This window comes from Pteropus alecto, unplaced genomic scaffold (genome assembly GCF_000325575.1).
Source record: "Pteropus alecto unplaced genomic scaffold, ASM32557v1 scaffold11, whole genome shotgun sequence".
NCBI lineage: Eukaryota > Metazoa > Chordata > Mammalia > Chiroptera > Pteropodidae > Pteropus > Pteropus alecto.
In genome coordinates, this window is record NW_006431956.1 from 12,918,841 (window position 1) to 12,945,468 (window position 26,628).

Consider the following 26,628-nt stretch of genomic DNA (forward strand, 5'->3'; position numbering starts at 1 on the left):
GGGAAAGAGCGGACATCCTTTCATCTGGAAGTCATCTGCACAGACTCTGACAGAGGCCTTTCGCTGGGAAGCTGCAACAGCATCTCAGGGCACGTAAACCCACAGCCAGTCCTCTGGCCAGAATCTGAGGCTGCACTACCTCCTACTTTCCAGTTTCCACCAGGACTGGCCCTCAACAACTAGAAAGAGGACGATTCCAGTGTCTATCCTGCCTCAAAGCACGGGACTCGAGACACTGAGGACACACGTGGCTTTTCAGGTACCCACCGTTCCTCAGGCTGGACAATGGGCGCCTGAGACAGCCGAGCGCGAGCTTCCGGGCGGAGGCGCGCGTTCCCGCGGCGCGCGCAGGCGCGGCCCTGTGTCGCCTAGCAACCAGGGACAACGCGGGACTAGAAGGCTCCAGCAGGCAGCGGCGGGTGCCGTTCGCCAGGTCTGAGGAGCCGCTGCTCGGCGGGATTTCCCGGCAGGTAAAGGCAGGCGGACTGCTGCACCCCTACCCTCGCAGTTCGGAAAGGCCCGGGGCAGAGGTCCCATCAAAACTTGATGACGGAGAAGGTGCCACGCAGGTGGGGACACCTGGGGCAACAGAGGGACTACTTTGTGGTGGGTTGTCGGTCCCTGTCCTACACCCGCAGTGTTAGACCCGGGTTGGCGTGGGTTTCATAAGCATCCCGTGGCCACCTCCCATTTTACAGATGAGGCCGCGAAAAGAGATCTGAGGGTTTTAGATTTAGTTACATGACTCAAGATGTGGGTCCCGACTTGATCTAGCCCTTCTCCTCCCCTTTAAGTTTTCTCAAAATAAATCTCCCCAGTAGAAAATATTTAAGATCGCCTAGGCTGTAAGTTCACAAAGGAGAAATACGAATGATCAGTAAACTCGTGGGGAAAAAAATGTGGCTCTTCTTCAATAATCAAGAAGATGCAAATATAAAACCGAATTGTTTGCATACCCAATGCAATGAGGTTCATACCTTTCACCCAGTTATTTTGCTGCTAGAGATTTATCCTAAAGAAACAATTGAGAATGTGGATGAAACTTTTATGTCTAAGGATTCATTCATTTATGTCTGGAATTCATTGCTGCCTTGTCCATAATACTAGAAAATTGGAAACAAATGCTCACCAATAGGAGAATGGCTAGGTACATAGTGGATTTTTAAAATATTATTTTGAATGACATAATGTGCTGATCCAGTGGAAATGATTAGAGCAATAAATGGAGACTGGGATTTCAAAACTTGTTCATTAATTTAAGAATTTAGTAGGAAAATGGTACCAGGAAGTGAAATTGAGAATAGGGGATAGAAATCCAGGTAAGATGGTAAAATCACTACAGAAGACACATGAAAAAGAAACTATATCAAATAGTGTTCTCTTCTGGAGCTTGTTTCCCACTAATTTTTATTTTATTCCACGTGCCCTCTTTGGTTTCACAAATTCTCTATAATGAAACGTATTACCTTTATAAGTGGGCAGTAGACACAGAACTGTACAATTAAAAATGGTTAAAACGGTAAATTTTATGGTATATTTTAGCACAATTAAATAAATCAATAGGTGGTAAAATAGTCAAAGAAAGCAGATTTGTTTGTTTCAAAAAGTCGAAGAGATTTATTTTCTTAATTCAATATCTCTGCAGCTTTAAAGGAAAACAAATCTTCAAAGAATAAAATAATGTAAGGTAATTTAATTGTATCCTGTTGATTATAAGTGAAATGTTGAGCTTACGAAGTTTTTTTTTTTTAAACCTTAGGGTCATCTCAGAAGCTCATATCCCTGGCTTTTATCAGCTGTGTACTTTTTTTTCCATTAATAGTTATACCCAATATGGTAATAAAAACACAAACTAAACATTTCCTACTTCAGAATGCTTCCTAGGACCAGCTTCATCACTGTAACCCTGTATGTTTAGATCCTTCCAGCTTCTGTACTCTTCAGTATGCAATTACTCAAAACCGCTCTCCCGAAATAGGAAAAATAAGTTCCTGAGTGAAAATTAGATGACATAAAGCAACTTTAGGCAGGTATAATTTGTTTCTCAAATATTCATAAATAATTCTTTCATAAATCTAAGACTGCTATATTACAGAACTAATTATAAAGAGCTATGAAATCTTTTTTTTCCAGAGATTAATCATAGGATAGATTTTCATTTGTCCACATAGTTTCTGGCTGACTGAAGTGTTACAGGCACAAAAACTAGGGCCTGCGTGCTTTTCAGGCACCTATGAAAGATGTTTGAGATTAAATACACACACACATACACACACACACACACACACACACACACACACACACACGCAGGTTCTAAAATATGAAAAGAATGAAAAAAATTAATGTTAAATTGTTTTTCATAAACGTTAAAATTTCATTACATTTGAAAATAACTTTCTCATTTTGCAAGAATTTCCAGGTGCTCAAACCACTGAGTGATTTCAAATGCAAAATTTTAAAACCTTTTATGGTGAAAATCATAGATAATGGAGGATGTGGGTACATTTTAACATTTTAATATATTGGATATAGTGTGAAGTAGTGCATCACAGAGTAAGCTACCCAGGCCATTAAAGATATTGAAAGATATGTGACCTGAAGTTAAGGACTAGGAATAGATGTCTTTCAGAAGTCTCTATGTGTTTCTATGAACATGTGGTTTTTAACATATGTGATAAATTCTAGTCAGTATCTCTAATACCAGGAGCTGCTTTTCTTTCTTGACAAGTCATCTGAACTAACCCTGACATTGTAGATTCTTTCCAAGGATTTTCTACTTCCCAGGATTTCTCTCGAGACTGTAGTAATTTCCTTGAGACTAGACTATACCATCTGAGATTGCCTAATGCCAAACATAACCCCACAAACTCTCTTAGGAGAAAACTCGAAAGATTTCTAGGGTTATTCTAACAGTCACCAGCATCTTGGAAAGTTTTTGGTAGCCAGGTGGATTTATTCTTCTGAGGTGTATCAACGTATACTCTTATTTTGACTCTTTTTCTGTACAGGCATGGACATATGAGGGCATGTAGAAAAGGGTCTTGCAAGGAATAACCCTAATTTCCTCATTTCTTCAGATTCTCGATGACTTTTTATTGAGGTATAGATTATGTTAGAAAAAACTTTGTTATCTGGGAAAATGACACAAATGTTCATTGGGGTTTATAGATCTTGGCTACAATTCACAAAATCATTACTTCCAGAAAAAACAGTTAATTATTTTTATAAATACCCAGTGCCTACTATGTACCAAACACTGTTCAATGCAAGAAAGCCCTCCATTTTTGCCCTCCCTTTTTGGCAAAACATTCTTACAGATCTCAAAATTAACTTGGATTTAGTCTCCCAAGCCCTACATAAGTGAGCTATCAGCATGGTAAATTATGTAAGCAAAGTTAAGTCACTAATATAGTCTCTTTTCCAAACAGGACTAATGCTCAACAATCTTATCCATAAGTTCCTTTAAAATTGCGGAATTTGAAAGAGGGATGTAGGTAACATATTTGTACATATGCGATAATTTCTATATGTATTGCATAGTCTTTTTTAGGTAAAATTAAAAGAGGAAATAAATCTCACAAGAACATAGGTAAATGAGAAATTTGTTCATATGTAATGTACAAATGACACTCTAATCATTTATTACATCTTTTCCAGGATGGGTAAAAAGATAAAGAAGGAAGCAGAACCCCCTCCTAAGGATGTGGTAAGTTTCTGATTTGAGAATTAGTAGCACATTAACAACCAGTTTTAAAAATAAATTGTTCAAACAATTTGGCATGTACCAGTATATACATGAGTACACAGTGGCAGAAGTCCAAAGTCTGACTAATGATAAGATTAGTCAGAGAAATCTAACATCATATAAACAAACATTTACAACATTGTCATTACATAATTAGCACAATTAGAGAGTGATTATTAGCTTTTCCAGTATGTGGATGGCATGTTTATAAGCCTAGTTAATGAATAAATAGTTTTGGTTTCTTCTTTTAAATACTTTACATTTGCCAATCTCTCATTAATGTTAATTACCCGAGTGAATTTTCAAAATTTATTGGAAGGTTTGCTATAGTTATTAGATGCGTGTATAAGGTTGTCTGAAGATGACCCTTTGGACATCAGGAGTTCTGTATTTTCCAGTTCTGTGGAGAGAGAAGTCTGTGTTCATCATCATTTTCCATTCCAAATGCTTAAGTAACGCATTCCTTGCAGCACAAAATCCTGTCACTCTCTCTTTTAAGAGCATGGTTTTATCTTCTCTTTAAAATTTCAAATGACTGGAAGATTATATATAAAAGAAAAAATGACCTTGGACAATTTTCCGTTTAGAAACATATTTCGAAAGCTGCTTGGTGTTTTTTTTTGTTTTTTTTTTTCCAAATAAAATGTAAGGGGAAAAAAATGAGTGCAGTAAACGCATAAGATTTTGTAGTTTGAAGAAAACGGAGCTTAGTGTGGGAAGCTGCTCTTCCTGCAAAAGAGCATTGCTGACATCTTATTACTATAAAGTGAACTCATGAACACAGTACTTGATGACACTTTCTCATTAAAATTAGAATTAAGGAACTATTAAACATAGTGTTAGACATATTTGTCTAATACACTTTCTGTAATTTTATAATATCTTGCTGGTATTGTCCCCTGTATCCTAATCCTTGGGAGAGCCTCAATCTCCATTCCTTCTCATAAAAGGGAACACTAGCTAAGAAGATGCATAAATGTGAGAAGGAAGATATGGCTTGAATGACCAACATAACTATATTCTGCCTTCCCAAATTATTTCCGTGTCTGGCTGAAAGGTTGTTTGTGATGCTCTAATACAAGGCAAACTTTCTGTGGAACGATTGCGTAAAAGAATTACTAACAGAAATGACCTTACTAGGCAATATTTAGTATAAGGCAAGATATTTAACTAAGGATATAGAATTGTACTGCCAGAATCTGAATCCTCATGCCATCATCCACCATCCATGATCTGGGGCAAATTTTCTAACCTCTGTATACCCCAGAGAGAATATAATGATATGCACTTCACAGGATACCTACTTTATATCCACTCATAGAGGTGAGGCGAGGTTTGATAAATATGAGAGGCTTAGAACTGCATAAGAACTTAGTAAATGCTGTTATCAATGACATAGTCGAGGGTGCCGTTCATCATTCTACAAAACTGTAGAATTTTGTATGAACTGTCAAAGAAGGCAGGTGACCAGCTGTGGAAGACCAGCAAGCTATCGAAGTTCCTGGAGGCCTGATATGTGACCGTCATGATTTGTGGTCAGGTCTTCGAGCTTACATGCACGGTGATTTATTTCTCTTAATATTTCAGAGGTGATTGAGCATCGGTGGATAAATTCACAGTATCTAAACTCACAAAGGACTATGACTTGGCTCCGGAATCTCAGTGATTAAGTATCAAGTTAGCTGAACATATATATTAATGGGTCAGCTCTTTCCTTCCCTAATTAAGCGCATACGGGGCACTAAGCTTAGTGAGTGAGTACTGAATCAGAGCAGCAGATAGTAGTAGAACAAGCTCCCTCGCCTGAGCAACCAAACTCCATTCTTTGGAAGACTGGGATATCTCCTGGGGCTTGTTTTTCCTGAATCCTCTTGGTTGACCTCAGAGCTCAACCTTTAACTCTTTGTCAGACAGTGCCAAAACTGCCATAGACTTTCTTCTAGAAATGAAGCATCACGGGGACTTGCTTTCCCATCTTTCTCATTCATCATGGATAAACAAAACTTGAATTAATAAAAAAAGTATAGTATAAATTCTTAAATAATACACATATATAAACCTGTATAAATAATTAATCAACTTGCTCACCTTGTTCTGAGTGTTTGTTACCTTGATTCGGGTTATAAAGCCAACTAGAAGCCAAACAAACTAGCTGTTTTCATTTTAACCTTTATACTTTTTAGAAGATTTTAACTGATATCTATATATTCTCTACTAAAAGTTCATACTAGAGTGGTGTAGTCTACTTCTTTCTGTTTATCTCTCTTTTTCTGTGTAATTGTTCTTTGTGATCAGTGGGCAACACCTTCCAATAGATATCAAAAGACTTTTATTTGCACTTACCGGCATCATAAAAATCACTTACCTGTCATGTTTGTCTACTTTCACTAAGTTCGACTTTGTAATTCTGTGTTCTTTTAGACTTGTGCTAATCCAGTAGCCACTAGCTGTGTGTGGTTATTTAAATTTAAATTTATAATAATTTAAATTATGTTAATTAAAATGAACAATTACAAAATAAAAAATTCAGTCCCTCAGTCACATTACACTTCAATTACTCAAATGTCACATGTTGCTTGTGACCGCCAGATTGGAGAACGCAGTTAGCATTTTCATCATTAAAGTTCTATTAGATAGCCCTATCCTAGAAGCCTTACTTCCTTCACAGATATATAAAAGTAACACTATGAATCTATGGCTTCTCTAATTGACTGAGCTTAAAATTCAAAGCTTACCCAAAATGCTTCCCTTTTCTTTCATTCTTTTTGTAAATAATTTTGGTTCATCATTTATTTTGCGCAGAGCATGAAATTATAATTTCACAACCAGCTTGCTGGTGACTGACTGTGAGTTCCTCACGGGAAAGCAGATGGGATATGTAATTACAGCACAGTATTATTTATTTAGTTGTGTGGCGTTCTGCTATAGCTATCATTTTATTCTCAGCGCCTTTTTAAATAAAAAATTACTATAATGCTATAGGCTCTGTAGGAGAAACAAATATCGTGCCAAGTTTCTCCACTCGCTGCCAAACGGGTATTTCTCCTCCTCTGACAGCTCTTTAGATTGTAACTCTCACAGTCTCAATCTTCCCTTTCAGCTTCTTAGCCTCCATATCGTTGTTTTTATTAACAATGACCAGAAGATATGGTGAAATATTGTGTTTCCTAAACCGTCCAAGGATGAAAAGATACTTACTATAGTTTTTGTTTAAATATATTTTCATGTACTCTACTGCTTTGAGAATTATAGTCATTATCCATGTTTCAACATAGTATATTTATTCACATGCTTATAAAATCGGTTTTAAAAATATCGAAATGTCAGAGGTCTCCTACGTGAAAGTGCTAAAATGGAAAAGAAATCTCTTCTGAATGGGGGTTGGTGGAGAAGGTAACCAGCCGGAATGCTGGGGGATGTGTCTTAAGTAAAAAAGGTAATCCAGGCCTGTGATCCTTAAGGGTTCGACGGGGCGTCGACGGTCTGGTGAGGGTGGGATGCTAACTGTGGACTCTCTCTCCATAGAAGTGCACACCGAAAGTTTTGCATACATTTCAGTGTGCCCACTGACGCCTGGCGCCCACTGATGGCTCTGTGCACCTCTGGTTTAGAACCTTCTCTCCTGTCATCAAGACAGTACACAGTTAAGGCACTTTAGGCCATAAACATAAAAGAGAAGTTTGCAGAGTCCTTTAATACATTCCCCTATAGGTATTTATTGAATTTCGATGCCCCAGGTTTTTTCTAGGTAATGGAGATAGAGAAATAACATAGTATTTTGCCTGAAGAAATGCATCCATTTATTAGGCAAATATTGAGTATTATTTTACATCCTGGGTATATACATGAGAAACAAAACAAAGTGCAGGCCTCAAGGCAGCTTCCATTCTAGTGGGGGAAACAGTCCATTAACAAACAATAATATAAGTCAGGTAATGATAAGATCAATATAGAAAAATAAAGTAGGATGCCAGGATGGAGAGTGATGGGGTTGCTTTAAATAGGGTCTAAATCAGGGCAACCCTTCCCAGTGGGGTCAGATTTTAAAAAGACTTAAATGGAATGAAAGAGTCTGCCATGAAAATATCTGAGTGAGAGCACCCCGGCTAGGGAAAAATAACTAAGGCTTTATTCAGTATATTAAGGGATGCAAAAAGGTTGATATGACAAGATTAGTAATCAAGGAATAGGAGGTGAGTCACAAAGGAGATGGGATGGTGGTGATCATATAGTGCCTTTTAGGCTATGTTGGGAAGGTAGATATTTTTTCTAATGTGCAAAAAAGGGAACAATTGGAAGGTTAAAAGTAGAGGAGTTGCAACCTGTGGTTTATATTTAAAACAGAAAAATAAGTAAGATTGTTTATCCACGGTGTGAAAGAAGAGTGAAAACTGGATGACTTATTTGGAGACTAGGCCAGGCAGCAACTATGGAGAAGGCCGGAAGTGGCCAGAGTGAGGACACGTGTTGAAGATTGAAAGAGTTTGCCGATGGACTGTATGTGGGGTGTGAGAAGGAGAGGAATTGAAATGTTTCAAGGTTTTCGGCCTGAGCAACTGAGTGAATGATGGTATCACACACTGAAGTAGACGTGTAAAACAAAGAAACAGTACGTACAGGGTGTTAAGTGCTATTATAGAGAAATTCAGAAGAATATAGCTGTGAGAAAGATTTTTAACACCCAAACTACCCTGAACAAAAAACAACAGAAAATGTATCCAGGAAGATGGAGACCTGATTATTATTAAATAAGCTATAAGCTTCTATAGTTTCAAGTATTATTTTAATTGTCTAAAGATGAAATAAAACTATCAAGAAGTGGTTGGTGACATGGTGGTCACTGATGATGGCCTTTATGAGAACTATTTTAGTAAATTGATAAGAGTGAAAGATTGGAGATATTCAGCATGAAGTAAAGTGAGATAATGAAGAAAAGTAAATAATTCATAAGATTTTTGACTGTAAAAGGGAAGGAGAAATAGTGTGACACTTGGAGGATGATTAATATCTAGAGAAAGTTTGTTTTTGTTTTAAAATAAGAGAATTTTGAGAAATCAGAGTTCAGGGAGGCTACTACGATGGCTGGAATTTTCAGGGCAGAGTACCAGACAGGAGGGACCCACACAGAGAAATAGCTCCAGAAACCTGGTTTAAAGTCCCCTTGGTTTTTTGAATTCTAAGCTACACAAGGTGAAACTCCATATGACAAAGAACAAGCATGAGTAACTATTAGGGAGCTATAAGCTGAATAATTTTTAGAGCTCACAGAGGTCTAGGAGACATTCTAATTTTGATCAGAAGAGTGGAGAGACCTATTGAACACCTGGGACATTAAGCAGAGTCTCTAGAAAGGTCATGCCTTGGTAGCAGGATGGCCAACCTAGCCCTAGAGCAAAGGCTTTCCTAAACCTGCCCTAATAAAATTTTAAAACAGGCTTAAATCAAGCTGATCCATAAGTAAGGCAACTACCTAGAATAAAAAATTCAACATCCTTCAAGAGAAGACCCCTCCTCCAAGAATTCAGACACTCGGCAAACCTTTTTTCACAATTTCCAGTATCCAATCAAAAATTATTATATATGCAAAGGAAAATGTGACTTATAACTAGGAGAAACATCAGTGATAAGCCAATAGAGTAGATAAAATTGGTTAGTAAAAAAAAAATTCAATTATCCAAAAGAAGACAGGTAAAAAGGAACAGGGAACAAATGGGGCAAAATGAAAACAAATAGGTGGTCAATTAAAACCCAACTATATCAATAGCTACATTACAGGTAAATTATCTAATATTATAATTAAGAATGAGAGATTGTCTAACTAAACAAAAAAACAAGACCCAACAGTAAGCTGTCTACAACAAATCTTTAAATATAAAGATATAGATAGGTTAAAAGTAAAAATATGGAAAAAGATATACCATGAAAACACTAATCATAAGAAAGTTGGAGTGCCTGTGTTAATACCAGACAAAGTATCTTACAGGACAAAGAATATTACCAGAGAAAAAGATGTATGAATCACAATAATAAAAAAATCATTTTTAAGAGGAAAAATGTTACTAAATGTTGTTCACCTAATAACGCTGGTTTAAAATGTATTAAGAAAAAAAAACAAGATATCCTTTGCCATAGCATCAAAAACAATGAAATATTCAGATTTAAGTTTAACAGAATAAATGTATATTAAAAACTATAAAACATTGCTGAGATAAAGAAGGAAGACCTAAATAAGTGAAGAGATACAGTATGTTGGATTCAGGTACTGTGCTGGTGTAAATGCAAACTGGCAAGACTACTTTGGAAAAAAAATTGTATTTTCATGTAAAGTTAACATACACTTGCCAGAAAAGGCAGAAATTCTACTCCCAGGTATTTACTCAAGAAAGATGAAAACATGAGTCTACATGAAGACATATAAAATTATGTTCATTGCAGCTTTATTTATAATGGTCCCAAACTGAAAAAGCTCAAAGGTTCATCAACAGTTGAATGTATAGATTCATACAATGCATCATAATTCAAACAAATTGTGATGCTTTCATACAATGAGCTACTACTCAGCAGTAAAAAGGAATGACTACTGGTACACTGAACAATATGGATGAATCTCTTAAACTTTCTGCCAAATGAAAGAAACCATGCATAAAGGATACCGTTAAGGATAGTTGCACATACTGTTTGGGGTAGTTGGTTATATGGAGGTATACATTTCTCAAAACTCATCAAACGTACAGGTACATTGTATTGAATCTAAATTGGCCCCCTGTAAAGTGGATTTAAATGAAGAAATGGGACTAATTCTATTGATAGGGAGGATGGGATAATTGAGTTGATGAGATAACTGAGAATGTGTAAGTTCTGAGAACAGGGAACTTGATTGTTTTGTTTCGTGTGCTCGTCTTAGTGTCTGGGATTCATTAGGGGTTGAATAAATGTTTATTGGATGAATGAGTAGATTAAGGTGAATGAGTTAAAGGTTCAAAGCATACATTAGGTATTGGGCTGAGATAACAGGAGAAACATTTTCTCTAACATAGTAGAAGAAAATGTGAAGATATAGATAAATTTGGACCTAGAAGTTGGAAGTTGGAGTTTCCATCTGATAACTTTATTTTCTTGGAGAATTTTGCTGGGGTGGGGAGGAGAAAAGGGCAAGGAGGAAGAGTGTTGAGAGTTCAAGAATTGTAGAAAGGTTTGAAATAATTTTTGAGGCAAGAGAGGGGAATCAGATTTACAAGAGAAATGTAGTGGGCTTGATATGCAGTGAGGCCCTTCTGAAATTGTTGATCATGCATTTATAGTGATACTAATTTTCTGTGTCATTTAATGTTCTCCAAGAATGCTTGGGTGCAAATGCAAAGAAAGCAAAGGCAAGTTCATTATGATTTGGGTTTTCTAAAATTGATTTGGCGAAATGACAGAGGGACAAGGAGGTTTAGGGTTTGGCAGGAGTGTTATTAAAACAACAGATCATAAAAAGCTAAGCAGGATAAGGAGTTAAGAAATGAAAAAGCTGATGAAGTGAAAGTAGAGGGAGTAAATAGACTGGGAATCCCAATGAAATTGAAAAATAGCTGCTGTGGGAGTAGCTGAACAATGAATCTGTATCTTTTGCCACTTCCTGGTTGGCTACTAAGAAACCCTTAAAGTCTGAACATTGTGATGTTAAAGAAAGTAGCAAAGTAAGTAGGCCAAGAAAAATTGTTGGGATATTAAATATAATAGCGCAAGACAAAGCTAAATGGTAGATGGTTGCTAGATTTAGATTAGTAGAAGAGACAGAAAAGACCTTTAAAAAGTAATAAGAACATTTCTGCTTCCAGATAGGATATAGTAATAATAGGTAACAACAGTAGGATGTTTCTCTCACTATGACAACTATGAATAAAGCAGATGGATTTAAAAGTATAAAGTTTAATTTTTCTGTGGAAAGGCAAGTTTAAAATACTGTTAATATGAAGTGTTGGTGAGGATGTGGAGCACCTGGAACTCTTATTCATAGCTAGTGGGAATCTAAATTAATAAAAGTACTTTAGAAAACTGTACAACGGTAACTGTGAAAGGTAAATATATGTCTACTCTATGTCTCATCAGTTCCATTCCTAGGTATATACCCAAGAAAACCAAAGCAATACATCCACAAAAAGACATAAATAAGAATATTCATTGCAACTTTACTCATGATAGCCTCGAACTGAAAGAACCCAAAATGGTATAGCCCTACATTGGAATACTATATAGCCATAAAAAGTATGACTTAATAACACAAAAAAATGTGAATGAATCTCAAAGACATTGCGCTGAGCTAAAGAAGCAGATGTGAGAGGAAGTGCGTTATATGATTTTATTTACATGAAGTTCAAGAATAGGAAAAACTAAGTGAATATTTTAAAAGTCAGTAACAGTTATCTTTCTGGGAGGTTTTTTGGGAAAGGAGGGTGAGGAAATATTCTGGGGTGATAGAAATATTTTATATCTTGGTCAGAGAGATCTGAATTCAAATTCAAAGTAGAAGAAATATCAATATACAAAAAACAGTAGATTTTGCTTTTTAGCCCAATCTGACAATCCTATAGATTGAGGTTTATTTACCCTATTGATGTTTATTTGATCATTACTATATTTATTCCTATCATGTTAAGTTTTTGGTTTCTCTTTGCTTTATTATCATGTTGTATTTTTTTTTTTGTATTATCTTTTTTTTTTTTTGGTATTATCTTTCTTTTTCCTGAATTGAACAACATTCCTTTGTTAACCTTTCTTTTTGGTAATTTGGAACGTCTACTACTTATCTGTAGCCTATTAAATACACATGTTAAATACTCATTACTATAAAAAATGAGTAATAACTAGGCTATGAGTCTGTTCTCTTTACCAAAAATTTCTTTTACCTGAAATTTGTTAAAAACAACAACAACACAGCAACAACAAAATCACTTAGACTAGTTTTTATTCTTATAATGTGTCACCAATACTTCAGGAATCCTTTCTTAAAAGTTATATTATGATTCACAACATCATTACTATTGGTTTAACTGTATATTTTACTGTATCCATCTACCACTAATTGTTTTTATATTTTGTCCTCCCCAATTTTGGTTGGAGTATTTGCCGAGAAATTTGTTTGAGTATATAGTTGAGTCTGTGAATGCCTGAACATGTCTTTTTTCCATATAAATGACTTCTCAGCCAGATATAAATTTCTAGAGTCACAATCCTTTTTTCTCTGAACTTAGTTAATTATCCTCCATAGAGAGCGAGATGAAGGGAAGGTCTAGGTCATTTGCTGAGGCCTCATCTTTCCTTATTATTCAATATTACTTCTGCTTCCTATTATATATTTTCTGTTTAGTCAAACTCCTATTTTATCATCATAAATACAACATTCATTCATTCCTATTTTAAACCATTCTAGTATTGTTTTCCCTATTTAAAGATCCTTCCTCATTTCAACCTACTCTATTTTATCCATTCTTCAAATTATATCTAAAATTCTACCACCTCTGTGGACCTTTCTCCATTTACCCCAGTTCAAATTAATTTCCCCTTCCTCATCACAACATTTATTATCTATCTCTGCCATATATTTTTGTACTTTATAGAATCCTAGAATTTGATATCTGGAAGAGATCTAGGAGATATAATCCAACTTCCTAATTTTTCAGATTTAAAAAAAGGTGGCTAGTAAGCCACATTTGTAACCCGGATGACCCTGAGTCCTCTGTGGCTACCCTTTAATACCTAGATAAAATGATTCTCGAGCTTCAATCCCCAAATACTTTCAGAAGTCCTTCCTTAAAACTTATGTGGATGTCCAGGTCCTCACACTCTCCCGATCATTGTTGCAGCCAGTGTCCTAGCCATTGCTGTAGGCTCTGCTAGGAGCCATTTTTTTTTACCGGTCCCATCACCAGAAATCCACAAGAGCCACGAGCCTGGTGTATGTGGCAGACTTTTACTGAAGATTTGAGAATAAACGACATGACTTTCGTAACTCTTAGAGCTTCCAGTATAGAGTTAGACATACACAAACAACAACTTTAATTTGGATGTTAGAGAATGCTGTCCTAAAATCCAGTAGCCGTTTCTCCTCCAACGGGAATTTTTATCCCAGCCAAGTCCTTCAGATCATTGATCACTATCATCTTCTCTGTCTCTTACACTCTTCCAACCTCAACCATTATGTTTCCTTATTCAGAGTAATCTATCTCTCCATCCTTTACCTACAATGGAATGTCAATTTTTGTTATAGCCCAAAACACAAAAAGATGTCTGTTTTTAGGAAGGTCAACGCAGAAAACCAGCCAAAGCTTTGAAATTCTATTTTTTTTTTCTTTAACATAAGCAGAATTACCTTTTCCATTGATCTCTAGAGATGGAAGAAAAATAGTGTAATAATTTATTTTCTCTTTAACCAAAGAAAGTCTACAGGAGACATGAGTCATTTGTTGTTGTCCATTTCAGCTACACATAAATTCTCAAGTTCTCATAGCAGGATACAGGTCTTCTTAGAGTCTTATACTTTTTCTTTATATGATATTACCCATTTCCTGGTTCCAGGTTTTATCTAATTTTACATTTTGTTATATGCTGTTTTTTATTGCTTTTTAGTTGTTTCACATATGTCCGTCCTACTTCCCTAGAAAAAGCGTAGTGGTCAGAAAACAGGTACTGATTATTGAGACTGTCAAGGCATCTAACATATACCGGTACTCAAGGATTCTTATGTATTGAGAATATACTAACATATGTTATTTAATGAGCATCTATCATGTGCCAGACAATGTGCTAAGTGCTTTACATAGATGATCTCTAATTCTCTCCTTAGTCCTATGAGAAAGGTAGTATTATACCCATTACACAGAAAAGGAAACTGAAACCCTAGCAGCTTAAATAACTTGTTTGATTCCACATGGCTAAATGGAGAGACTAAACCTGCCAGATTCCAAAACGCTTTGCTCTTTCCGCCATCCGCCAACAATTCCAAAGCCGCCAATGTCGACAGCTGCCTCTGTATCGGTGATGTTTTTCAAAGAAAAACTTTACAGTGCACTTACTGGTCAGTGACCACATCCTTTTTGTAAGATTGTGTTCTTTTTAAGTCTCAAGACACCATTTATTTTTTTATGTGCTTTTTAAAGCTCAACTGTCAACCTGATATTTTTCTCTCTGCATTTTAGTTTGATCCACTAACAATTGAAAGCAAAAAAGCAGCAACCGTGGTGTTAATGCTAAATTCTCCAGAAGAAGAAATTTTGGCCAAAGCATGTGAAGCCATTTATAGATTTGCTTTAAAAGGTTTGGATTTTTTTCAGTTTATCTATTTCATTCATTGCTTAAAATATTTACTACATAAGGGACACTTCTCTCGTGAGTCTTTAACTTACTTCCTGTCAGGTGAATTCTTTCAGACAACCAGAATATCATTTAATGCAATACCTAAAAGTAATGTATCTATCTCCCTAAGTGCCTAACTTAATCTTAAGAAGTAATTTTGTCACTGGGTGGAAGAGTCGTTTTGAAAGTTGTATTGTCGTTTAAAAAATTGTTAATGTCACAGGAGCTGAAAGAGCTCCCAGTGGTCAAAGCCAGAACGATTTGAGCAACGAAATAAAGTAGTATTGGATTATAACCCAAAGTTAATAAATATCCATGAGTCTATGTGGAAAAAAAAAGAGTAAGTAAATAAATGGGAGAGAAAAGACAAATCTATGCAGAAGAATTTCAAATAACTTACATGGATAGTCTGCCCTCAAGGACGTGTAATATAACTTCTTCACATGTGAGCTGTGCATAGTGACTTCTTTCCAAAGAGTACAATACAGAAGCAGGGAAAAAAATGTTTATAGTGGAGAAACTCAACAAAACTACTTTAGCCAGGTGACCAAATCCAATATCAACAGTGATAAGTCATGTTGATAATATGTGCCCTTAACATAATGTAATGAAAATGGCATTTTACTTCTGTGTTATTTTTCCCAAAATCCTATAACCCCAGTCTAATTTTGATTTTAAAAATATCAAATTCTGATTCAGGGACATCCTACAAATACCTAACCAGTACTCCTCAGCACTGTCACACCTACCAAAAACAAGGCAAGTCTGGGAAACTCTCATGGCCAGAGGAGCTAAGGATACATGATGACTAAGTGTAACGGGGGAACCAGGTAGAATCCTGGAAGAGGGAAAGAACATGAGGCTGAAACTAAGAAAATCTGAATAAGCTATTGATTTTCATTAATAATAATGTATTGATATTGGCTCATTAATTATAGCACATGTACCCACTAATGTAAAATATTAATAACAGGGGAAACTTAGTGTTAGATATTTAGGAATTCTCTGTACTACCTTTGCAATTTTTCTGTCAAAGTAAAACCATTGTTAAAAAATCAAATTTATTAAAACATCGTAAATGTTACAAATTAATTCTATTGAAATATTTATTCATGGAAGATTTACAAACATAAAAGATGGTCATATTTTAGTTCATTCCAAATGGTGATTAAGTTAAATTTTTATTATACAGTATAACGTTTTAATTGGGACTATTTGAAGAGTTTAGTGTAACTTGGTATTTTTAACACAGCCTTTTAACCTAAGGAGCAGTTTGATTTTAAAGAAATGATTCTTCAAACATTGTTTTGGGGCTTGTATCAGAGAACAAATCATTCAATTAGCGAATGGTAAAATACCTTGCTATGTCACTCTAGTCATCATTGGGAATCCAGAGAAAAGCAGGAGTGGTTCTAGAAGGTATGGTTCCTGAGTGGATTATGTAGAATTCTGGGCCAGTTTTCAAGGAGACATTAGATCATGCATCTGTGGTAGCCTAAGTCTCATTCAGTCTTACAGAGTCATCATGTCATCTGACCGTCATATGTACCTAATTATATATCATCTTTTAACATGACAAGAGGTAAATAAATAGGTAGGCATGTATTTTATGTGAAACTAATACAGAAATTCTTGTAGGGCTGTATTTTCTGAAACAGTTCTTTAAGGTGAATTATTTGCCTTCTGGCCAAGATCGAGTAAGGGGCCAGATTTAACCCCCTTACTAGATCTTACATATATTTTCAAACAAAAATAATAATCATATACTTGTAGTGTGAAATATATGTATAATTAAAGTATATGACTACAGCACCAAGGTGGAAAGAGGAAAATGGAAGTGTACTATTGTAAATTTCATATGAAAGTGGACTGTGGTAAGTTAAGGACATATCCTACAGACCCTAATACAACCAGTAAAATAACAAAACCAAGAATATCAAGTAAACCAACAAAGGGAAAATATCGGTTTATACAAAGAAGGCAGAAATAAAAAAGAGAAAAGAAAACAAAGAATAATGGCATATATAAAAACAAATGACAGGATGGTGAATTTAAACCTAATCATATCAATAATCAAATTAAATATAAATGGTCCAAATACCAAAACCTCAATCAAAAAGAGTTTTATGTCAGATAAAAGGCAAGAGCAAACTAACTCCCACCACCAACAATTCACTTGGAATGTAATGACACAAATTATTGAAAGTAAAAAGATGAAAAAAAGATATTCTATGATAGCACTAATCAAAAGAAAGATGGAGTGGCTGGCTATATTAATATCAGAAAGGTAGACAGAGAAAAGAGTAATACCAGAGATAAAGAGGGTCATTTTATAATGATAAAGGGATCAACTAATCAAGAGGCTGTGAAGAATCCTAAACAGTTTTGCGCTTAATGTCAGACCTTCAAGATACACGAAGCTAGAAATGCCAGGAAATATAGATATCCACAGTTATAGCTGGAGATTTTGATATCCCCCTCTCAACAAATGAAGGAACAAGTAATAGTAAATTCCTAAGGATCTAAAAGATTTGAACAGAGATATAAACTAATTTAACCTAATGGATATTTATAGAGCACTCTAAAAACAGCAGAATATACATTATTTCTAAGTGTATAGAGGACATTTTTCAAAATAGACCGGATCATAAAATAAGTCTTATTAATAAATTTAGAAGAATTCCAATTATGCAAAATATATATCATACCGCAATAGACTTAAATTAAAAATCAGTAACACAACTCTGGGCCATTATTAAATAGCTGGAAAGTAAATAGCACAATCCTATGCATGTTAATTGATTTTATAATTATGTCATTACATGACTGGCACTGTGCTAGGCACTCCGAGGATATGAGAAAATAAGATAAAATGATTATCTGTCTTCATGGAAAGTTAAGCCACAGCAGAACAGGCAAACAATGCACGGAGGTCGGTAAGTGGTATGAAAAAAAATAAAGCAGGATGGACAGAGAGAGATAAAGAAGACTTGGATGTGATAATAACTTTGGACACGGTGGCCAGAGGACACCCCTCAGGAGGCGCACGAGGAACTAAGGACTAAATGACAAGAGGAAGCCAGCTTGGTAAACATGAGGCGGGGGGAGGAACGAATGTCCAAGATACTTGTATTCTAAAGTTTATACTGAGAGGAAAACATGTGGGAGCAAAGAGGAATGTGAAAGGCAGATAGCAAATAAGAATTTAGGATGACACAAAAAAGAGTTTTGGTGAGCTTGATGATTTTGTTTTACCTGTGATGGCAGGTGAGGAAAATAAAGCAACCCTCCTTGAACTTGGAGCTGTGGAACCTTTAACTAAACTGCTCACCCATGAAGATAAGATTGTAAGAAGAAATGCTACTATGATATTTGGTATCCTGGCTTCTAATAGTAAGTGTCAACTTTTAAAAAGAAGCAAATAATCTCGTGAAATGCTTTATCCTTCTTTTAAATTTAAAGTTAAGGGATTTGTTTTAATTTTATTTAAAATGACTTCAATATTAATGAAAAAGTAAGTATAATGCAACAAATGTATGCTTTCATATTTCAAGGGATATTTTTTAAGTATAAAGATGTGCAAAAACTCTCAAAGTTGGTGATGTAGTTTGTTCCGGTCTTATAAGCTGTAGGAGCAATCATTGTTTCTAAAAATGAAAACAGTTTTTTCTTTGAGTTAGTATAATGTAATTTGTCTGCCTATAAGTAAGTTACACTTCATATGTATTTCACAGTGAAGGGAGCCATGGTAAAAAATTTTGATTTATTTTTTTGAAGCTGCAAGCTATGTTTTGCCAAAAATAAATTTAGACACGTATTTACTCCTTAAATCAGACCTATTAGTTGCTTGAATGTTTTCATATATCTAATAGAGTGGAATAATAGTATTTGTTAAAATAGGCTGTTATGTATATTAGAATATCAGTTTGAACAAAACCATACCAATAGAGGTGGTCCATGACTAATGAACAAGATGTGTTTTCCATTTGTAAGTCATTTTCATGCAATAATGGTAGATTTTTAAGTTAGCCAACAAAAACTTTGTGATTTATAATAAAAAATGATATTTCTAGTGGAGACTGAATTCTAATATGAAACTCAGGCTCCTAGGAATAAACATGTCTCTATCATGGCATGTGGCTAAAATCATCATACCTTCTCCTTTTACCAGTCTCAGCAAAAACACTACCACAGATTCCTCTTCCAACATCCTGCCTCCCCTTCACCTCACTTTTCCTGGACCCTGTGAGAGGCAGTGGAGTCTCCTTATTCCGTGGTGCCCAGAAGGGACTGTGGTATTAGTGTCTTCGGAGACAGTTATGAGTGGAGGAATGGGGGCGGGGGCGCTGCTTTGTCTGGCATCTGCACCATTATCACCTCAGCTGCAGAGACTCCGCAAACAGCACCTGCAGTGTCAGGACTCTATCGGGGTTGTCAGTGGAAGGGGTTCGGGGGCAACTGCCAGAGCTTTAGTGGTGACTGTGCTGTAAGTATTTCTGGGGATGACAGCAGGATGAGTACAGTCGTGGGGGAGTGGACGTTTCACCAACCTGGATTACGATAACTTTAGTCAACACTTACATAGCACTTACGATGTGCCAGGCACTGTTCCTACAGGCTGTTCATGTATTAAATCATTTAATGAAGATGGTGTTATTATTATTTCCTTTATATATGAGGCAGCTGAGGCACAGAGAAATTCAATAAGGTAGTAATCATTTATGTTGTAGGGCCTTCATAAATTTATCTCAGGGATTGCCTGTATACAAACTCTGCTGTGTTGAATGTGCTGTATTGAATGTATTTATAATCAAAAGAGGGAAAATTTAAAATTTTTATATGTTTTATTCTGTTAACACACCAGAGGATTTGAGAACTAAAGATGCTTCGTAATACCTTTTGTGCAACTCCTCATTTTAAAAATAAGAAAGAGCCTTAAAAGATTAGATTCCTTGCTCAGTCATGCAGTGGTTAGTACCAGAACTGAGATTAGAGCTAGAGTTGGAACTTTACTCTCTGACTCACAGTTTAGTAGACTTTCTGTTCATCAAATCTTTTATGATTCTTAACATTAGTGTACATCTAAGTGAGGTTCTCCTGCTAAATAATTTTGGGGGAGAATGCATTTCATTTGGAAATAACTTCCAAATGAGTTATAATTTCCTGTTTACACTTATATTTTCTAATTCAATGTTCAGGTCTGTATGATTTTTTTTCTTACTTTTGTTCTTAATTTCTATTATTCAATTTTATTTAGTATTCTCATTGTCCAATATATGTGGAGTTTATAATCTGTAAAGCCCTCCAAATAGTTTGCAAAATTTTTCTGAGTGGGCTTATAAATTGAATTTTACAAGTTTCTGAAGAAGTCTATGGCCCCAAAATATTGAGAATCACAATTACATTTGGTTGCTAAATGACGTGGCTCTCTGAGACTTGTCAAACCACACTCTGCAGGTTGGCCGGCTGGGCTGTGGTCAGCACTAGGACCAGTGCAGTCTGCAACTGCCAAGTTTAATGATGGAAAGAGCTTTGCTGCCTTTGAGGTCTCCACTGGGTGTTTGAGTCTCGGGTATGCTAAATGAACTTCTAAGAGCTTTCTTTTGATACTATGACTTGGGTGAAAAAACAAACAAACTATTATTGGAATTAATTAAACTGATTTCCCATTTGAACTATCTGATGACACGGATCCTCAACTGCATGTGAAGTTCTTTTTTTGTTAAGTCAACCCATTAACAGCTATTGCTTCACTTTTCACCCATGTCCATGAAAACGTGGAATAAGAAAATGAGCAACTAGTCATTTGATCTAAATGAAAAGTCATGTTTCTGGAATAATTTACAAATAAATGCACGTCTGAAGCTACACAGTTAAATTGTCATCTTTGGGCAGTCGTAAGATAACTTCTGTTCTTCAGAAATTTGTATCTTCCTTTGATTCACGTGCACCCAACGATATCACTACGTTCATAGTGGCTAAACCCACAGAATGTTCCAACAGAAAGCTGGGCGCGAAAGGAAGCTATGAGAGCCGTCTTTCCCTTGTGCAGTTGCGTACAAGTTCTTTCTGCAGCTTTGCTTCTTCCCCACTCCCCGCTTTTTTCCTAGAGTAATTGAGCTATGTGCCTGAGCTAATCCTGGGTCATTCAAGACAGACACGTAAATGACTTCATTAAACCTTTTTATCAAAACGGGCCACTGTCTTCTTTTACCTGCCAGTTTGTATTTAGTTGATGAAGCCATAGAACAGAGACTCACTTAACGAAGTCAGTTGAAGAGAGAGTTCATTAGGGTCCTTGAGAAATAAATAGCCTTCGAAACGCAGAATTACTTCAGGGAATCTGAAGAGTTTGCCATCAGAGGAGAAGGGTTATCGAAAAAGGTACACAAGGTCAAGAATAAATTAGAAGGCCAATTTTATACAACCAAAAAATTGTGAATAAGTATGCAATTAAAACAGACTGCACGACGGTACCCCAGGAAGTAAGGTGCTGGCAGTTTTGAAACAGCCTAAAATTGTAGGTGTCACACTGTTTTGCTAGAACATATTTGTGTGGCCCAACCACAAGTAGTAGTTTCTATTTATTTGCCATATCTAAGAGAGTTCTCTGTTAAGAAAGAAGGGGATAGAGATCAATATTGTGTTTAAAGTGATGAAAGTAGAAGCTTATCCATTATTTTTGCTGATTTAATCTCAAGAAAAGAGAGATTCTTTGAACAATCTAGTGTCAAAAAGCAGAATAACGAATCGATCAATGGTACCACCAATTTATCAGAGCTGCCAGTGGATCGAACCGTCCATTGAGCTATAAGGAAATTGTTTAGTGGATGGATCTGCTAGATCTGTTGTTGAACAGATTTGGGCTAAATTCATATCTAGAAGGGAATTTCATGGCACCAAGAATCCTCTGATGAACACTTTCTACTCGTTTGAGCAGACCAAGGCATGGTGTCACATACAGATGCAGCAAGGTGGCCCCTCCCCGGGGGAGCAGACCCTTCCTGCAGAGAACTAAGAGTAGCAGAAGAGTACACAGAGCATGACTTATGTTCAGCGTTGCAGCAGAAACATTGAAGTACATGGAAGTTTATTTTGTTTAATAAATGGAGCATGTACTTGGAGATCTAAAAGCCCAGAAATATTTTTCTTCAAGCATGTGAAAAGGAGGAGCCTTTGGTAGGGCCTTCACAAAAATCATGCCAAGCAATACACACTGGACTCATGAGAGTGAGAAGAGACCACCGGTACCCTCTTCCAGAAGGCACACATCTGTGCAGTTCACCAGAACACTTGGAAGGATCTGAGTGCTATGCCAAAGCTATTATTTCTTAACCCGTGGAGCGAATGTATTTTCCTTAATGAGTCTCAACTGTAAAATGATGCCCGCCACCATGAGACACAACCCTTCCCAGAAGCTCCATCACTCTTTTGTGCTTCAAGCCTATTCACATACATGTAGCTGGCTATAATCTTGCCGGCCCTCATTTAGCCATTTTAAACAGAAATAGGTTGACGAACAGCCACATCTCTGAAGCCCACAGGAAAAGGTGTCCAACACAAGGTTAGAATATCTAGCGGTTAATGAGGAAAGATTCATCCAGAGACCATCTGCTTTGGCTACTGCAAAGTGAACTTTTCCAAAATTCTGGTAATGCTAATTCTGGCTTACAGACAAAGGTAATTGACCAAGAAGAGAAATTGCAAAACTGAAGTATCAGCTATTCTTTATTTCTCAGAAAAAGGGGGTTAAGGATAACTAAAAGAAAGCAAGGCCATACCTGTCTAGCCTTAATTAGGCTTATATAAATAATACAAAGATGAACTTAAAAAATGAATATACTTACCTTTAAGCATTTTTGATAATGAAATAAAATGTAAACAAGATGCATTAATACAAAAAAGGCTGAGGATAATTTTAAATTACATTCCACGTAAGATTTTTTAAAATCAAAATTTGAAAATCCCTTTCCAAAAAAACAACAACAAAAAATTAGTGTTACATAATAAACAAGCATGAGATACAGTAACTCAACTTACAGGCATATGTTTTAGGCACATTTTGCACTTTTATGGTTATTTTTTCTAGTGTTTTGGAAGAGAGTATAACATAATAGCTCAGTGGCCAAAGAGCAGAGGCGAGAATCTCTCTGGGTTCAGGCGGACCGGGGCATGAAACCTGGCCCCACCACTCACTTGCTGTGTGGTGTTGAGCCTTGATTTCCTTATCTGTAAAATTAAATAATAAAACCTATCTCATAAAGGACTATTCAACAGACATGGCCATTATTATTATTAGTAAACATTAATATGCTGTTTCTTCTTTTGTAGATGATGTTAAAAAATTGTTAAGAGAGTTAGATGTCATGAATTCCGTTATCGCTCAGCTCGCTCCAGAAGGTAACTTGGCAATCTATGTGGATCTTGAAAATGAAACTGCTTTATTTTTCACATTTGATTACACTACTTATTGAAAATAGTTAATGAAATGCCATTGTGGCTTGTCATTTGGGCTCCACCAAGTAAGATTTGGGAAGCTCTGGTTTTCAAAACATGCTTTAGAGTAATGGTTGAGTAATAGGCATTTAGCATGCTTGTGTTATTTATTTTTGATATGCAGAAGAAGTAGTTATCCATGAGTTTGCTAGTCTTTGCCTAGCAAACATGTCTGCAGAGTACACCAGCAAAGTGCAGATATTTGAACACGGTGGATTAGAGCCTCTCATCAGGCTGCTGAGCAGCCCAGACCCCGATGTGAAGAAGAATTCTATTGAGTGCATTTACAACTTGGTCCAGGTGAGATTAACTTCTAAAAATATGTTTTGAGCAAAACTGATTATAGAATTTATTTTCCCATTAAAAATAAGAAAAAAGAAAAAGGCTTAAAACACCAGTTTTGATTAATCGGTTCATCTTGGTACTATTTAATAGTTACCATTCAGAGAAAAAAATAACGGTAGTATAGATTCCTTTCAGTTTTCACACCTTAGAAGTAATTGTCTCTCATGAAAAAGCATTTTAGAAATGTATTTAGATTTGAAAAGAATAGAATGGTTTACAAATTCCAGAAAAAGGTAGGATTATGCCAGATAAAATGCATTTCTTCTGAAACGGGAAATGTGACATTCATGTTGAACTGGGTTTGACCTGGGCAGTTACCTAATGGCCTGGACTCTGGTGAACTAAGCACATTGGATGAATCATACACCCTAGTCCGTGTACCAGGATGTTGGATTAGGTTTATTTATTGGTGAAAACGCAGCGAGTTGAGTATGCCAAACAGCTCATTATTCACAATCTCAAGATGCGACCTCACTGTGCTGTTTTCCTTTGTGATGGAAAGAAACCTCCTGCCTTCCCCTCCCCCACCTGCCGTCTTCTGTCCCCCACCAGCGCCCCCACCTCCCAGCCGACATTCACGCCCTCATACCCACAGCAGGTCAGCCCCCTGATCGTGTGGACAGCTTTTTCTTCTTCTATTCTGCTCACGTTCCTGAACGATCCTCACACACATTTGATCGGCTTTTTGATCAACTGAAAATATAAAAACACGGTTTTAAGTAGCCACCAGTGGAGTGTGAAAGGAAGAGATGGTGAAGCAGAGGTGAACGAGGGGTCACTGAGAGGCAGAGTATCTGGACAAATCACATAAAAGAAGAGACAAAAGGGCTCATGCTGAAGGCCGCAAACGCACATACTCTGGTCCTAGTCCTTGCCACTTGTCTGGGCACTGACAGTGTCATCCTCGCTCTTCCCTAAAAGAGCATCCTCTTTGGTTGCTTAAGGCTTTCCTTCTCTGGTTGCTTAAGGCTTTCCTTCGCTGGTTGCTTAAGGCTTTCCTTCGCCCAATAGGCCTAAGTAACTACACACGTTTTTGATTTCCATCCTCAAACTCGTTGGAGCTCTATTTCCCTATATGGAAATGAAAAGACTTCACTATTCTTCATAACAGAAGTACTAGTTAATCACACTATTAATTTCCTAGGACTGCTGAAACCAAGTACCACAAATTGGGTGGCTTCAAACAACAGGCGTTTACTCCCTCACCGTTCTGGAGGCTGGAACCCCCAAATCAAGGTGTCAGCGGGGCCACGTTCCCTCTGCGACTCTGGGTAGAATCCTTCCTTGCCTCTTCCAAGTTTCTGCTGGTGGCCATAAATTCTTGGTGTCTCTTGATTTGCATCTGCAGCACCGCAATCTCTCCCTCTGTCATTTCTCTCTCTCTCTCTCTCTCTCTCTGTTTTTACAAAGACACCAATCTCGTAAGGACACCATTAAGTACCCACCCTATGCCGCTGTGACCTTAACCTAATTACATCTGCAATGACGCTGTTTCCAAATAAGTCCACATTTTAAGGTACTAAGGGTCATGACTTCAACATATTTTTTTTTGAGGACATATAATCCAACCCAAAACAAACAGCAACCTGCAATTTTTATGTCTAAAGGAAGCTAAATATTAGAGGTCAGTTGAAGGATGCATAGAGGAAAACTAAGCTGTAAGTGAAGCTTTTCCACCTTTAATATTATTTTACATTTCAAATGTCATGATTTGGCACTCAGAGTTTGGGGGTTATTCATAGCTTTTTGCCTTGTTTTCTCCATTGCTCGCCCCAACCAACTCCTTCCCTCCCAACTCACCTACAGAATTACAGACACACAATGCAGAGCAGTGTGTCTAGACTCTAATGACCCCTTGATACTGTAAATATCTTAACTAAAAACCTGATGTAAATTTGCATGCACAGGGCCTACCGATGGCACTGCATGCACACAAGCATTTCATAAACAAGCCATTTAAATGAAAATAATAAGGAGCTGATGCCATCATTTCATTTTATCAAACATTATTTAAAACAGGATATAGAGTGTGAAGAGAATTTCATTATGCTTAGGTTTTGTTGTCATACTGTTTATAGTAATAGAAATGCGCTGTGTAATAAAGAAAAAATAGATGCGGAAAAAGTCATAGATCATGTCTATTTCCTGTTGTTGACAATGTCTGCATGGTTAAAATGAATATTTTGGTGTCGTCAGTTGAGGGTTTGCTTATTTTTGTGAGTTATTTTGGAAGGGAATCTGGAATAAAAGATTTGAAAATTATAACATTCTTTGTTAGAAAATATAATTTTCTCATTCTTGAAACTGCATTTTGCTTTAAAAGTTGCTTATTTGATCATGTGTATTTCATGGCAGGATTTTCAGTGTCGAGCTACAATACAAGAACTAAATGCAATCCCTTCTATATTAGAGCTCTTGAAGTCGGAATATCCAATTATTCAGTTATTGGCTCTCAAAACCTTAGGCGTTATTACAAATGATAAGGAGTCAAGAGCAATGCTGAGAGATAGTCAAGGAATGGACCTCCTTATTAAGATCCTGGAAACTAAGGTATTTATAACATTCATTCAACTGTCCACGGCAAAATGTATGTCTCCTAAATGTTGTTATAAAATACGAATTGTAGAACTTTTTTTTGTAAATGAAGTTTTATTATATTCAAGCATGGTACTATGTATAATGAACTGAGTTGCTTATCGCGACAT

General features: G+C 36.4%; 1 protein-coding gene across 1 annotated transcript in view; it reads left to right on the plus strand.

Annotated features, from left to right (window-relative positions):
* The first annotated feature begins 392 nt into the window (after positions 1 to 392).
* The window catches only part of ARMC3 (armadillo repeat containing 3), a 73,622-nt gene continuing 47,386 nt past the window's right edge, over positions 393 to 26,628 (plus strand). Inside the window, exons 1-7 of the mRNA XM_025043479.1 lie at positions 393 to 569; positions 3,658 to 3,706; positions 14,926 to 15,043; positions 18,350 to 18,475; positions 23,414 to 23,482; positions 23,703 to 23,878; positions 26,279 to 26,473. Of these exons, the coding sequence (XP_024899247.1) occupies positions 547 to 569; positions 3,658 to 3,706; positions 14,926 to 15,043; positions 18,350 to 18,475; positions 23,414 to 23,482; positions 23,703 to 23,878; positions 26,279 to 26,473 (756 nt within the window). The 5' untranslated portion in view covers positions 393 to 546. The remainder of the gene's footprint in view (positions 570 to 3,657; positions 3,707 to 14,925; positions 15,044 to 18,349; positions 18,476 to 23,413; positions 23,483 to 23,702; positions 23,879 to 26,278; positions 26,474 to 26,628) is intronic.